Source organism: Eleutherodactylus coqui, chromosome 2 (assembly GCF_035609145.1).
Source record: "Eleutherodactylus coqui strain aEleCoq1 chromosome 2, aEleCoq1.hap1, whole genome shotgun sequence".
Classification (NCBI taxonomy): Eukaryota; Metazoa; Chordata; class Amphibia; order Anura; family Eleutherodactylidae; genus Eleutherodactylus; species Eleutherodactylus coqui.
This window is the reverse complement of record NC_089838.1, coordinates 345,465,213-345,479,946: the sequence shown is the minus strand read 5'-3', so window position 1 is coordinate 345,479,946 and position 14,734 is coordinate 345,465,213. Positions and strand designations below refer to the sequence as shown.

The window sequence follows — 14,734 nt, the reverse complement described above, 5'->3', positions numbered from 1 at the left end:
TGCCAAATTTTATGTTTCTACGACATCGGAAAGTGAAGAAATTACATTCCGTACGTAAAATTAGGACGCTAATTCTTTTGCGCATAGAATTGAATAATCGAGTTGGGACCCATTAGCTTTTCCTATTTATAACATAATCAATGCTCGTGCCAAATTTCAAGTTTCTATGTGAGAAAATTACATTCCGTACGTAAAATTAGGACGCTAATTCTTTTGCGCATAGAATTGAATAATCGAGTTGGGACCCATTAGCTTTTCTTATTTATGACATAATCAATGCTTGTGCCAAATTTCAAGTTTCTATGTGAGAAAATTACATTCCGTACGTAAAATTAGGACGCTAATTCTTTTGCGCATAGAATTGAATAATCGAGTTGGGACCCATTAGCTTTTCTTATTTATGACATAATCAATGCTTGTGCCAAATTTCAAGTTTCTATGACATTGGGAAGCGAGAAAATTAGATTCCGCACGTAAAATGTGGACGCTAATTCTTTTGCGCATAGAATTGAATAATCGAGTTGGGGCCCATTAGCTTTTCCTATTTATGACATAATCAATGCTCGTGCCAAATTTTATGTTTCTACGACATCGGAAAGTGAAGAAATTACATTCCGTACGTAAAATTAGGACGCTAATTCTTTTGCGCATAGAATTGAATAATCGAGTTGGGACCCATTAGCTTTTCCTATTTATAACATAATCAATGCTCGTGCCAAATTTCAAGTTTCTATGACATTGGGAAGCGAGAAAATTAGATTCCGTACGTAAAATTTGGACGCTAATTCTTTTGCGCATAGAATTGAATAATCGAGTTGGGGCCCATTAGCTTTTCTTATTTATGACATAATCAATGCCTGTGCCAAATTTTATGTTTCTATGACATCGGAAAGTGAAGAAATTACATTCCGTACGTAAAATTAGGACGCTAATTCTTTTGCGCATAGAATTGAATAATAGAGTTGGGACCCATTAGCTTTTCCTATTTATAACATAATCAATGCTCGTGCCAAATTTCAAGTTTCTATGACATTGGGAAGCGAGAAAATTAGATTCCGTACGTAAAATTTGGACGCTAATTCTTTTGCGCTAGAATTGAATAATCGAGTTGGGACCAATTAGCTTTTCCTATTTATGACATAATCAATGTTCGTGCCAAATTTCCTGTTTCTACGACATCAGGAAGTGAGAGAATTAGTGGCAATGATGGATATCGAACGATCTACGTGGGGGGGTCGTAACTGTCGACGACGCATGCACGCGCGCCATTTATCGTAGGATAGTTGTACTATGCCAGTAATCTTCCCAGGAGTGTACTCAACAACTTCCCAAAGTTTCATGGCGATCGGATGAATGGTGTAGTAATGCATAAAGGACAAACAGACAGACAGACAGACACGCATACATTCAATTTTATATATATATAGAAGAGTATAGGCAAACCCCTGAAAATTGGTGTACCATGACTTTAGGCGAGGGCCAGAAAAATTAGTGTACCAAGAGTATATATGTACACCTGCAAAATTGCTTAACCGAGAGGGCAGGTGAAACCCATAAATATTTTTTTTAAAGATACAGCTCACTGTTGCTTAATTTGTAACACAGCCTGGAGGCAGCCCTGTTCAAACAATTGGTTCATGTTAAAGTATCAATACTTTTGAAACGTTGAAAAATTGGAAAAACATTGTTAGATGAGCCTTTTGGGCTGCAGAAAAATTGGCAGTTCAGCGCGATGATATGTTGTTTTTGGAGGAGGAGTAGCAGGAGGAGGACTAATATCAGAGACAGATTGCCAAAGCTAAATGCCCCGTTTTTCCGGTGATAGAGAAGAGTGCTTTTATCTGTGGTTGCAGCAAAAAGAATATTTAGGTTCCACTGCTCTCCGCCGGTGGAGAAGAGAAGTCTGGGGAAATCCAGGCTTTGTTCATCTTGATGAGTGTAAGCCTGTTGGCACTGGCAGTTGACAGGCGGGTACGCTTATCCGTGATGATTCCCCCAGCTGCACTAAACACCCTCTCTGATAAGACGCTAGTGGCAGGGCAAGCAAGCACCTCCAGGGCATACAGCGCAAGTTCAGGCCACGTGTCCAGCTTTGACACCCAATAGTTGTACGGAGCAGAGGCATCACGGAGGACGGTCGTGCAATCGGCTACGTACTCCCTCACCATCTTTTTACAGTACTCCCTCCGACTCAGCCTTGACTGGGGAGTGGTGACGCAGTCTTGCTGGGGAGCCATAAAGCAGTCAAGGGCCTTAAAGAGTGTTCTCCTGCCTGCGCTGAACATGCTGCCTGATTTCCTTGCCTCCCCTGCTACTTGGCCCTCGGAACTGCGCCTTCTGCCACTAGCGCTGTCAGATGGGAAGTTTAGCATCACTTTGTCCACCAGGGCCCTGTGGTATTGCATCACTCTCGTACCCCTTTCCTCTTCGGGAATGAGAGTGGAAAGGTTCTTCTTGTACCGTGGGTCGAGAAGGGTGTACAACCAGTAATCCGTGTTGGCCAGAATGCTTCTAACGCGAGGGTCACGAGAAAGGCAGCCTAACATGAAGTCAGCCATGTGTGCCAGGGTCTCAGTACGCAAGACATGGCTGTCCTCACTAGGAAGATGATTTTCAGGATCCTCCTCCTCCACAGCCCATACACGCTGAACAGATGAGAGGCAAGCAGCATAGGTACCCTCTGCAGTGTGCCCAGCTGTATCTTCCCCCTCCTCCTGCTCCTGCTCCTCCCCCTCCTCCAAAACGCGCTGAGATATAGACATGAGGGTGGTCTGGCTATCAAGCGACATACTGTCTTCCCCCGTCTCCCGTTCCAACCACAAAGCGTCGGCCATTATGCCTTGCAGCGAACTTCTCATCAGGCATAGCAGCGGGATGGTAATGCTATTGATTGCAGCATCGCCGCTCACCATCTGGGTAGACTCCTCAAAGTTTCCGAGGACCTGGCAGAGGACCTCGGTAAAGAATTGGGAAGGCTGACTCCCACTACGCTGCCCATGTTGCAGCTGGTATTCCACTATTGCTCTACGCTGCTCACAGAGCCTGGCCAACATGTGCAGCGTAGAATTCCACTGTGTGGGCACGTCGCACGGCAGTCAATTCCTCCCTCAGACTTACTGCCCTTACTACTACCGACAACTGTGTCTCATCGTCATCATCCTCCTCACCCACTGAAAGCTCTTGAGATAGTTGCCGGAAGTCCCCAGCCTCATCCCCCGGACCCCGGGAACTTTCCAAAGGTTGGGCATCGGTCACGACAAACTCCTCCGGTGAGAGAGGAACCATTTTTCCCAAGGCAGGGACCCGAGAACAGTTCCTGGGAGTCTGCCTGCTCCTCAGAATGTGTCATTTTCATGGAGTGAGGAGGCTGGGAGGAAGGAGAAGCAGCAGCCAGAGGATTCAGAGTTGCAGCAGTGGACGGCGTAGAAGACTGGGTGGTCGATACATTGCTGGATGCACTTTCTGCCATCCACGACAGGACCTGCTCACACTGCTCTGTTTGTAATAAAAGTCTACCACGTGGACCCATAAATTGGGATATGAATCTGGGGACCCCAGAAACTTGTCTCTCTCCTAATCCCGCAGCAGCCGACTGTGATTCCCCCACAACCAGGAACTCGGCCTGTGCCCACACCCTCACTTGGACGTCCGCGTCCTCTAGCCCTACCCCTCAACATGGTGTATTACGAATAGAGCAGGGGCCAAATAAATGACCCCACTGTACAGCGCTGACAACTGTGGCTTAATTCACCGCACACAGAGACTTGTAGATAGCGGAGGCTCTATGCTGTGACCGCTGTCTTGCGCTGATACCGAGGGGTAATTTACTGCTCACAGAGACTTGTAGATTATAGAGGCTGTGTGGAGTGGGAGAAGACTCTAAAGCCAGTGGATAGTGCTGGTAACTGCGGCTATCTCAGCCCCACCAAGGAAAGGGTATTGTGAGACGCTCTGCACAGTGGCAACGCAAACTGCAGCCAGAAAAAAATTATACGGAAGGCTGCAAACAGGCCTATCTGGGTAATACTGAAGCACTACAACTCCCAGCAGCCACCCAGTAAAATCCACACGGTGAGATGTAGCCCTAAGAAGGACCGTTGGGGTTCTTGTAGGCAGGATACTACACTACCACTGTCCCTATCTCAGCAGCACTTTCTCTATACTCTGTATTACAGACTGCAGACTTAGAACGCTATAGCTATAATAGCCTGCATAGCCTGAGATGAAAAAAAAAACTGGTGCACTACTGCTCCCAGCCAGCCAAAACAGTAATGCACATGGTCAGAGGTAGCCCTAAGAAGGACCGTTGGGGTTCTTGTACACAGGATCCTACACTAACACTTTCCCTATAGCAGCAGCAGCACTTTCCCTATACTCTCCCAGTGTGTGTCTGAGGCGAGCTGCGAGCTGCGAGCGGGACCGCTTTAAGTACTCGGCGGTCACCTGATCGGCTCAACCACTCCCTACTGTGGGGTGGGATAGGGCTGGCACGTCACAGCAGGAAGTGGTAATGCCTTCCCCGCATGTCTATTGGCTAGAAAATGGCGCTAAACATGCAGGGAAGGAAATGGAATTGACTCGAGTACCGCGTGGTGTTCATCTTGAGTAACGAGCCTCTCGAGTACCCCAATGCTCGGACCAGTGTGCTCGCTTATCTCTACTAAAGATACTTCAAAGACACATCCACCAAATTCCGGTAACTCCCCTAATACAAACATACATAAAAGCATACAGACGATATGTACATAAAATGGGCCATATGTAGTTAGGCTAACTCGCTCCAGGCATCCAGCGTGTATGTAAGCTCCCATCCCGGCGTCACTATAGATCAGCTGAGCAGGCGCGAGAGGACGCATCATGCTGGTGCGAGTGCCTGAAAGCGGCAGACCGCCCAAGCCTTTAACAGACAGGCCACACAGATGAGCAGCACGCATGCGCCCAGCATCCACACCGCAACAAGTCCGTGTTAGTGGATAAAGTGAGGCCGAAAAAAAGTTAGCGCTTGCGCAGTATTGCAAGGGTACTCATACATGGCATAAACTCTGCCAATAGCTGCAAAAATGCCATAAGTTGATCATAAAAAGCAATAACGCCACATTAAAGGGTAAAAACCCACTGTACAGTAATAAACGCGCCACTGTGTCGTAGAAAGGGAATCATAATCTAGATAGAAGTAAGCCATAAAGGGGGAGACCAAAATATGGGATCTACAACCTTTCCCCCTGATGATGTAATCACTGGTATAATGAGAGGTAGTCACAGAGCCCCACCCCCTGATGATGACATCACTGATATAATGAAAGGTAGTTTCAGCCCTGCCCCCTGATGATGACATCACTGATATAATGAGAGGTAGTTTCAGCCCGGCCCCCTGATGAAGACATCACTGATATAATGAAAGGTAGTTTCAGCCCTGCCCCCTGATGATGACATCACTGATATAATGACAGGTAGTTTCAGCCCCGCCCCCTGATGATGACATCACTGATATAATGAGAGGTAGTTTCAGCCCCGCCCCCTGATGATGACATCACTGATATAATGAGAGTTAGTTTCAGCCCCACCCCCTGATGATGACATCACTGATATAATGAGAGGTAGTTTCAGCCCCGCCCCCTGATGATGACATCACTGATATAATGAGAGGTAGTTTCAGCCCCGCCCCCGATGATGATATCACTGATATAATGAAAGGTAGTTTCAGCCCTGCCCCCTGATGATGACATCACTGATATAATGAGAGGTAGTTTCAGCCCCGCCCCCTGATGATGACATCACTGATATAATGAGAGGTAGTTTCAGCCCCGCCCCCTGGTGATGACATCACTGATATAATGAGAGGTAGTTTCAGCCCCGCCCCCTGATGATAACATCACTGATATAATGAAAGGTAGTTTCAGCCCTGCCCCCTGATGATGACATCACTGATATAATGAAAGGTTTTTTCAGCCCTGCCCCCTGATGATGACATCACTGATATAATGAGAGGTAGTTTCAGCCCCGCCCCCTGATGATGACATCACTGATATAATGGTATCTACAACCCCAAGCCGACGCCCCAAGATTAAATATAACTATACAACTTTTAAAGACAGTCCTCACTAAATGTATAGTAAAAGACCCCGGCGGTACGGAGAACGCTCAAAATGTTAGTTATATAAATTAAAAGAGAAGGAAAAAAGCAAAATACACAAAAGTATCCAGATGCCGGGGCGGATAAAGCCTGTGCCCCAGAATCTGTTACCAACACATATATACCAAGGGCATCAAATACTCCCGTCTAAGGGTTACTAAGGCAGCGGCTACATATAGGGCATAAAGTGATATTCCAGTATAGCGCCTACCTTCTAGCAGCGACTCTCTGGGGATGCAGGAACGTCATCTATGACACAGAATTGCATCTGGTATATCACATGGTCCTCGTCCTTAAAGTGCGTAGAAAGCGGTAAATCTTTATATTCCCTACGGATCGTGGATTCATGCTTTACCATGCGAGAGCAAACCTCCATAGTGGTGATGTCATCATCAGGGGGTGGGGCTCTGTGACTGCCTCTCATTATACCACTGATTAATGATAATCGGGGGCGGGGCTCTGACTAAATCTCGTTATATCAGTGATGTCATCAGAAGGGGGCGAGGTTGTGACTACCTCTCATTATACAAGTGATTATATCATCAGGGGTGGGGCTCTGTGACTACCTCTTCTTATACCAGTGATTACTTCATGGGGGACGGGGTTGTGACTACCTCTCATTATACAAGTGATTACATCATCAGGGGGTGGGGCTCTGTAACTACCTCTCATTATACCAGTGATTACATCATCGGGAGCAGGGGTCTGACTAAATCTCGTTATATCAGTGATGTCATCATCAGGGGGCGAGGTTGTGACTACCTCTCATTATACCAGTGATTACATCATCAGGGGGTGGGGGTCTGACTAAATCTCATTATACCAGTGATTACATCGTCAAGGGGCGGGGATGTGACTACCTCTCATTATACCAGTGATTACATCATCAGGGGGTGGGGCTCTGTGACTACCTCTCATTATACCAGTGATAACATCATTGGGAGTGGGGGTCTGACTAAATCTCATTATACCCGTGATTACATCGTCAAGGGGCGGGGATATGACTACCTCTCATTATAAAAATAAATAAATCTTGTTTTTTGTATAGCGCCAATATATTATACAGCACTTTCAGGTAATTTTTTATTTATTACCCCCATCAAGCTGGGTACTCATTGTACCCACCTCAGAAGGATAGAAGGCTGAGTTGACCTTAAGCCGGCTACCTGAACCATTCAGGGTTTGAACTTGCAACCTTCAGGTCGTAAGCGAGAGTTTACACTCTGCGCCACACAAGGCGTAATCATTATACCAGTGATTACATCATGGGGGCGGGGCTTTGTGACTACCTCTCCTTATACCAGTGATTTACATCATGGGGGCTGGGCTTTGTGACTACCTCTCCTTATACCAGTGATTACATCATGGGGGCGGGGCTTTGTGACTACCTCTCCTTATACCAGTGATTACATCATGGGGCGGGGCTTTGTGACTACCTCTCCTTATACCAGTGATTACATCATGGGGGCGGGGCTCTCATATCAGTGATGTCATCATCAGGGGGTGGGGTTGTGACATGATAGACAGGTTGGTTGTCAGCAGCTGGCCTGGCTGTTAACCTCGGCAGCGCTCATCACAACACTTGTTCCTTATTGGCTCTTCTATTGTTATCCTGATGGCTTACATGATATATCTTCCAGAACGTTCTCACGGTAGTGATCGTCGATCTTCGGCTCTGTGCTGTAAAGTTGTGTCCTGATGCTGACAGAAGATTTTGCTTTGAAGTCGTTTCCCCATCAAAGTGAGTAAAGAAGTTTCTAGAAGCAGATTAAGGCCTCAGTCACGCGAATCACTTACGCTTCAGTTATGCGTGCAAAAATGTGCGTGACCGAAGCGGGCGTCACGGCGGGAAAAAAACATAAAAAGAGCGCTGCCTGCTCTCCCCTGTGCGGCTGTGACAGCTGCAGCAGGGAATTCCTTGGATGTGTCACTTCCAGGAGCTTCACCCTCAGACAATGGGGTCGGCGGCAGCTGCGGCGGCCCCATTGACATACAGAGAACATCGTGATCCTCTGCCACAGCTGCGGCGCCCCCATTGACATACAGAGAACATCGTGATCCTCTGCCACAGCTGCGGCGCCCCCATTGACATACAGAGAACATCGTGATCCTCTGCCACAGCTGCGGCGCCCCCATTGACATACAGAGAACATCGTGATCCTCTGCCACAGCTGCGGCGCCCCCATTGACATACAGAGAACATCGTGATCCTCTGCCACAGCTGCGGCGGCCCCATTGACATACAGAGAACATCGTGATCCTCTGCCACAGCTGCGGCGGCCCCATTGACATACAGAGAACATCGTGATCCTCTGCCACAGCTGCGGCGCCCCCATTGACATACAGAGAACATCGTGATCCTCTGCCACAGCTGTGACAGCAGAGGATTTCTTCATCTCAGCGGGGAGTCCCATAGTCCCAGTGCCTGCAGTGCAGGAGACGAACCGGCTGGACGCGGCTGAGAGGGGAGTATACATTGGTTTTTTTACATTGATTTTCAGGGAAAGGTTAATATTTTAAGCCCTTCCCCGAAAATTACTGCAGCACTGGCCGGCAGCCCATTGCTTTTAATGGAGCCAGCTGTATTGCCGGCTCCAATGAATTTAACGAGAGAACATCATTCTCCTCTGGCACAGCTGTGGCAGAGGATCACGATCTTCACTATATGTGCTGCTGCCACCGGCCCCATTGAGTGCAAGGTGATCTGTCGCATCCAGGGGTTTCACATACACAGGACACCGGTTTGTTGCAGTTACATGCCTTCTGCGAATCGGTGTCCTATTATTTTCCCCGCAGGCGTTTTTCCGCATGTAACATCTGCACATGTGACTGCTGCCATTGAAAAGCATTGGTTCTATCTAGTGCAAATTTTTTGACGTGTGGAAAAAACGCCCGTTACAAACGCCCGTGTGACTGAGCCCTAAAGCAGAGTCCAGGAAGACTTTCTACACTGACTGTCTGTCTCTGTGTGACTGAGCCTAAGATGCTTGTTACTATATCATCGGAAGGGGATTCTAGTAAAATGGTAGTCACCCCACAATACAGTAGCCAGGGTCCGAGACCACCATTATATCTCTAGTGGGGTCACATACAGCAGTCAGGGTCCAAGACCACCATTATATCTCTACTAGGGTCACATACAGCAGTCAGGGTCCGAGACCACCATTATATCTCTACTGGGGTCACATACAGCAGTCAGGGTCCGAGACCACCATTATATCTCTACTAGGGTCACATACAGCAGTCAGGGTCTGAGACCACCATTATATCTCTACTGGGGTCACATACAGCAGTCAGGGTCCGAGACCACCATTATATCTCTACTAGGGTCACATACAGCAGTCAGGGTCCGAGACCACCATTATATCTCTAATGGGGTCACATACAGCAGTCAGGGTCCGAGACCACCATTATATCTCTAGTGGGGTCACATACAGCAGCCAGGGTCCGAGACCACCATTATATCTCTACTAGGGTCACATACAGTAGTCAGGGTCTGAGACCACCATTATATCTCTACTGGGGTCACATACAGCAGTCAGGGTCCGAGACCACCATTATATCTCTACTAGGGTCACATACAGCAGTCAGGGTCCGAGACCACCATTATATCTCTAATGGGGTCACATACAGCAGTCAGGGTCCAAGACCACCATTATATCTCTACTAGGGTCACATACAGCAGTCAGGGTCCGAGACCACCAATATATCTCTAGTGGGGTCACACACAGCAGCCAGGGTCCGAGACCACTATTATATCTCTACTAGGGTCACATACAGCAGTCAGGGTCCGAGACCACCATTATATCTCTAGTGGGGTCACATACAGCAGTCAGGGTCTGAGACCACCATTATATCTCTACTAGGGTCACATACAGCAGTCAGGGTCCGAGACCACCATTATATCTCTACTAGGGTCACATACAGCAGTCAGGGTCTGAGACCACCATTATATCTCTACTGGGGTCACATACAGCAGTCAGGGTCCGAGACCACCATTATATCTCTACTAGGGTCACATACAGCAGTCAGGGTCCGAGACCACCATTATATCTCTACTGGGGTCACATACAGCAGTCAGGGTCCGAGACCACCAAGACCACCATTATATCTCTAGTGGGGTCACATACAGCAGCCAGGGTCCGAGACCACCATTATATCTCTACTAGGGTCACATACAGCAGTCAGGGTCCGAGACCACCAAGACCACCATTATATCTCTAGTGGGGTCACATACAGCAGTCAGGGTCTGAGACCACCATTATATCTCTACTGGGGTCACATACAGCAGTCAGGGTCCGAGACCACCATTATATCTCTACTAGGGTCACATACAGCAGTCAGGGTCCGAGACCACCATTATATCTCTAATGGGGTCACATACAGCAGTCAGGGTCCGAGACCACCATTATATCTCTAGTGGGGTCACATACAGCAGTCAGGGTCCGAGACCACCAATATATCTCTAGTGGGGTCACACACAGCAGCCAGGGTCCGAGACCACTATTATATCTCTGCTAGGGTCACATACAGCAGTCAGGGTCCGAGACCACCATTATATCTCTAGTGGGGTCACATACAGCAGTCAGGGTCTGAGACCACCATTATATCTCTACTAGGGTCACATACAGCAGTCAGGGTCCGAGACCACCATTATATCTCTAGTGGGGTCACATACAGCAGTCAGGGTCCGAGACCACCATTATATCTCTAGTGGGGTCACATACAGCAGCCAGGGTCCGAGACCACCATTATATCTCTAGTGGGGTCACATACAGCAGCCAGGGTCCGAGACCACCATTATATCTCTAGTGGGGTCACATACAGCATTCAGGGTCCGAGACCACCATTATATCTCTACTATGGTCACATACAGCAGTCAGGGTCCGAGACCACCATTATATCTCTTGTGGGGTCACATACAGCAGTCAGGGTCCGAGACCACCATTATATCTCTAGTGGGGTCACATACAGCAGTCAGGGTCCGAGACCACCATTATATCTCTAGTGGGGTCACATACAGCAGTCAGGGTCTGAGACCACCATTATATCTCTAGTGGGGTCACATACAGCAGCCAGGGTCCGAGACCACCATTATATCTCTACTATGGTCACATACAGCAGTCAGGGTCCGAGACCACCATTATATCTCTAGTGGGGTCAAATACAGCAGTCAGGGTCCGAGACCACCATTATATCTCTAGTGGGGTCACATACAGCAGCCAGGGTCCGAGACCACCATTATATCTCTAGTGGGGTCACATACAGCAGCCAGGGTCCGAGACCACCATTATATCTCTACTGGGGTCACATACAGCATTCAGGATCAGAGACCACCATTATATCTCTACTGGGGTCACATACAGCAGTCAGGGTCCGAGACCACCATTATATCTCTAGTGGGGTCACATACAGCAGTCAGGGTCCGAGACCACCATTATATCTCTAGTGGGGTCACATACTGCAGTCAGTGTCTGAGACCACCATTATATCTTTACTGGGGTCACATACAGCAGTCAGGGTTCGAGACCACCATTATATCTCTACTAGGGTCACAGACAGCAGTCAGGGTCCGAGACCACCATTATATCTCTACTGGAGTCACATACAGCAGTCAGGGTCCGAGACCACCATTATATCTCTAGTGGGGTCACATACAGCAGTCAGGGTCCGAGACCACCATTATAGCTCTAGTGGGGTCACATACAGCAGTCAGTGTCCGAGAACAATGGGACCACCATCATATCTCTACTGGGGTCACAAACAGCAGTCGGGGTCGGAGACCACCAAGACCACCATTATATCTCTACTGAAGTCACATACAGCAGGAAGGGTCCAAGATCAACGAGACCACCATTATATTTCAACTAGGGTCAAATACAGCAGGCAGGGTCTGGGATCACTGAGACCACCATTATATCTCTAGTGGGGTCACATACAGCAGTCATGGTCCGAGACCACCATTATATCTCTAGTGGGGTCACATACAGCAGTCAGGGTCTGAGACCACCGAGACCACCATTATATTTCTACTGGGGTCACATACAGCAGTCAGGGTCTGAGACCATCATTATATCTCTAGCGGGGTCACATACAGCAGTCAGGGTCTGAGACCACCATTATATCTCTAGTGGGGTCACATACAGCAGTCTGGGTCCGAGACCACCATTATATCTCTACTGGGGTCACATACAGCAGTCAGGGTCCGACACCACCATTATATCTCTACTAGGGTCACATACAGCAGTCAGGGTCCGAGACCACCATTATATCTCTACTGGGGTCACATACAGCAGTCAGGGTCCGAGACCACCATTATATCTCTACTGGGGTCACATACAGCAGGAAGGGTCCAAGATCAATGAGACCACCATTATATCTCAACTAGGGTCAAATACAGCAGGCAGGGTCTGGGATCACTCAGACCACCATTATATGTCTAGTGGGGTCACATACAGCAGTCAAGGTCCGAAACCACCATTAGATCTCTACTAGGGTCACATACAGCATTCAGGGTCCGAGACCACCATTATATCTCTAGTGGGGTCACATACAGCAGTCAGGGTGCGAGACCACCATTATATCACTAGTGGGGTCACATACAGCATTCAGGGTCCGAGACCACCATTATATCTCTACTGGGGTCACATACAGCGTTCAGGATCAGAGACCACCATTATATCTCTAGTGGGGTCACATACAGCAGTCAGGGTCCGAGACCACCATTATATCTCTACTGGGGTCACATACAGCATTCAGGATCAGAGACCACCATTATATCTCTAGTGGGGTCACATACAGCAGTCAGGGTCCGAGACCACCATTATATCTCTACTGGGGTCACATACAGCAGTCAGGGTCTGAGACCACCATTATATCTCTAATGGGGTCACATACAGCAGCCAGGGTCCGAGACCACCATTATATCTCTAGTGGGGTCACATACAGCAGCCAGGGTCCGAGACCACGATTATATCTCTAGTGGGGTCACATACAGCAGTCAGGGTCCGAGACCACCATTATATCTCTAGTGGGGTCACATACAGCAGTCAGGGTCCGAGACCACCATTATATCTCTAGTGGGGTCACATACAGCATTCAGGGTCCGAGACCACCATTATATCTCTAGTGGGGTCACATACAGCAGTCAGGGTCCGAGACCACCATTATATCTCTAGTGGGGTCACATACAGCAGTCAGGGTCCGAGACCACCATTATATCTCTACTAGGGTCACATACAGCATTCAGGGTCCAAGACCACAGAGACCCCCATTATCTCTAGTGGGGCCACATACAGCAACCAGGGTCTGACGACAGATGATTGCTGCTGTGTGTCTCCCCTTTCCATCTCTCTTGTATATTAGTGCCTCTCCGTGCCCCCCTTACAGTAGTGATACCTCTGTTACCCCCCCCATATCTGGTGCTGCCCCCCTCTATTTTCGGCATATGGTGTGCATATATATTCAGTGGTGCAGACCCCAGCTGTATGTGTTCTGGCGTACTCCATGCCTCCTCATCATTCTCCTGGCTTGCAAGGCCATCGCCTTCTGATGGGTAGGAGATAAGGCGTCATTGGAGGTAATCCGTAAATGCAGAAGTATAGTAGACAAAAATGTCCTAAAGCCCAAGATGGCTGGCGGAAGGCGCCTCTGTGGTGATCCTCCCCGGGGTCCCAACTGAATGGAATGCCTTAGAAGGTGCTTGCTTCTCTATTCGCAGTAGATGTGGACCCCCATGTTTGTGGGCCTAGTGGTCTCACATTTGCTAATGTTGCTGATTTGAAGGGATTTCCAGGCTCTTCCGTGCCGAGGATGGTCATAGTGAATCGCTGGGAGATCCCTGGAGAAGCGCTGGTCATCCAGCCTGCTGTCTGTCAACGGGGCGGGACGCCATCATAGGGAACAGCAGCAGAAGGGACTTCACTTCCAGTGAAATGATTGGGAAGGGACACGGCTATTACACGTTGGCGCCTGAGCCGGGTGTCGGTGGAGAACGCCCCACTGTACGGCACTAACAGCGAGCCGGAGAGGCAGCGCATCGCCAGGGGGCCCTGAGTGGCTCAGCAATAGTTTTTGCCTAGGAAAACTTTTAACGCCTCGGCTTGTTTATTATGTGGACTGTCCCGTAATGGCGGGACTCACCCGCGGACTCTTACGTCACCGCCGCTTCGGTTGTGATAGTATTCTCCACACATTTCACCAAGATGTTTATATTGAGCCATCAAACCTGCATATTAAGAGCGGAGAGCCTGCGGGGAGCAATATTCCATCAGCCTCGTGAAGGACCGCTGCCAAGTACCTGCCGCTCGTCCTACAGGGACCTCTAGTATTTTACCTTCCTGGCCTGTATAACCTGCGTAGTCCCGCAGGGGGGACCCGCTACTCTGTACAGCAGTGCATTGGCTGCAGGATACCTTGGCGTGGGACCTGCTGCACAGTGGGTGGAGCTTCTTGTAGCACAGGGAGCGGTCCTATAGATTACATTGCTGTAGCAGGCGCTTGGACGGCTTCTGTATAAAATCAATGGGCATAAGCCAAGTGCATTGCCTGGGGTAGTGTGCCGTGATGGCGATAGCCCCATGGCACGAGGTACAGTCATGG

At 48.6% G+C, this 14,734-nt stretch overlaps 1 protein-coding gene across 1 annotated transcript in view; it reads left to right on the top strand.

Annotated features, from left to right (window-relative positions):
- Positions 1 to 14,734, top strand: part of ACAP1 (ArfGAP with coiled-coil, ankyrin repeat and PH domains 1) — a 160,365-nt gene that overhangs the window by 102,222 nt on the left and 43,409 nt on the right. The window contains exon 12 of the mRNA XM_066593962.1: positions 7,774 to 7,874. Within this exon, the coding sequence (XP_066450059.1) occupies positions 7,774 to 7,874 (101 nt within the window). The remainder of the gene's footprint in view (positions 1 to 7,773; positions 7,875 to 14,734) is intronic.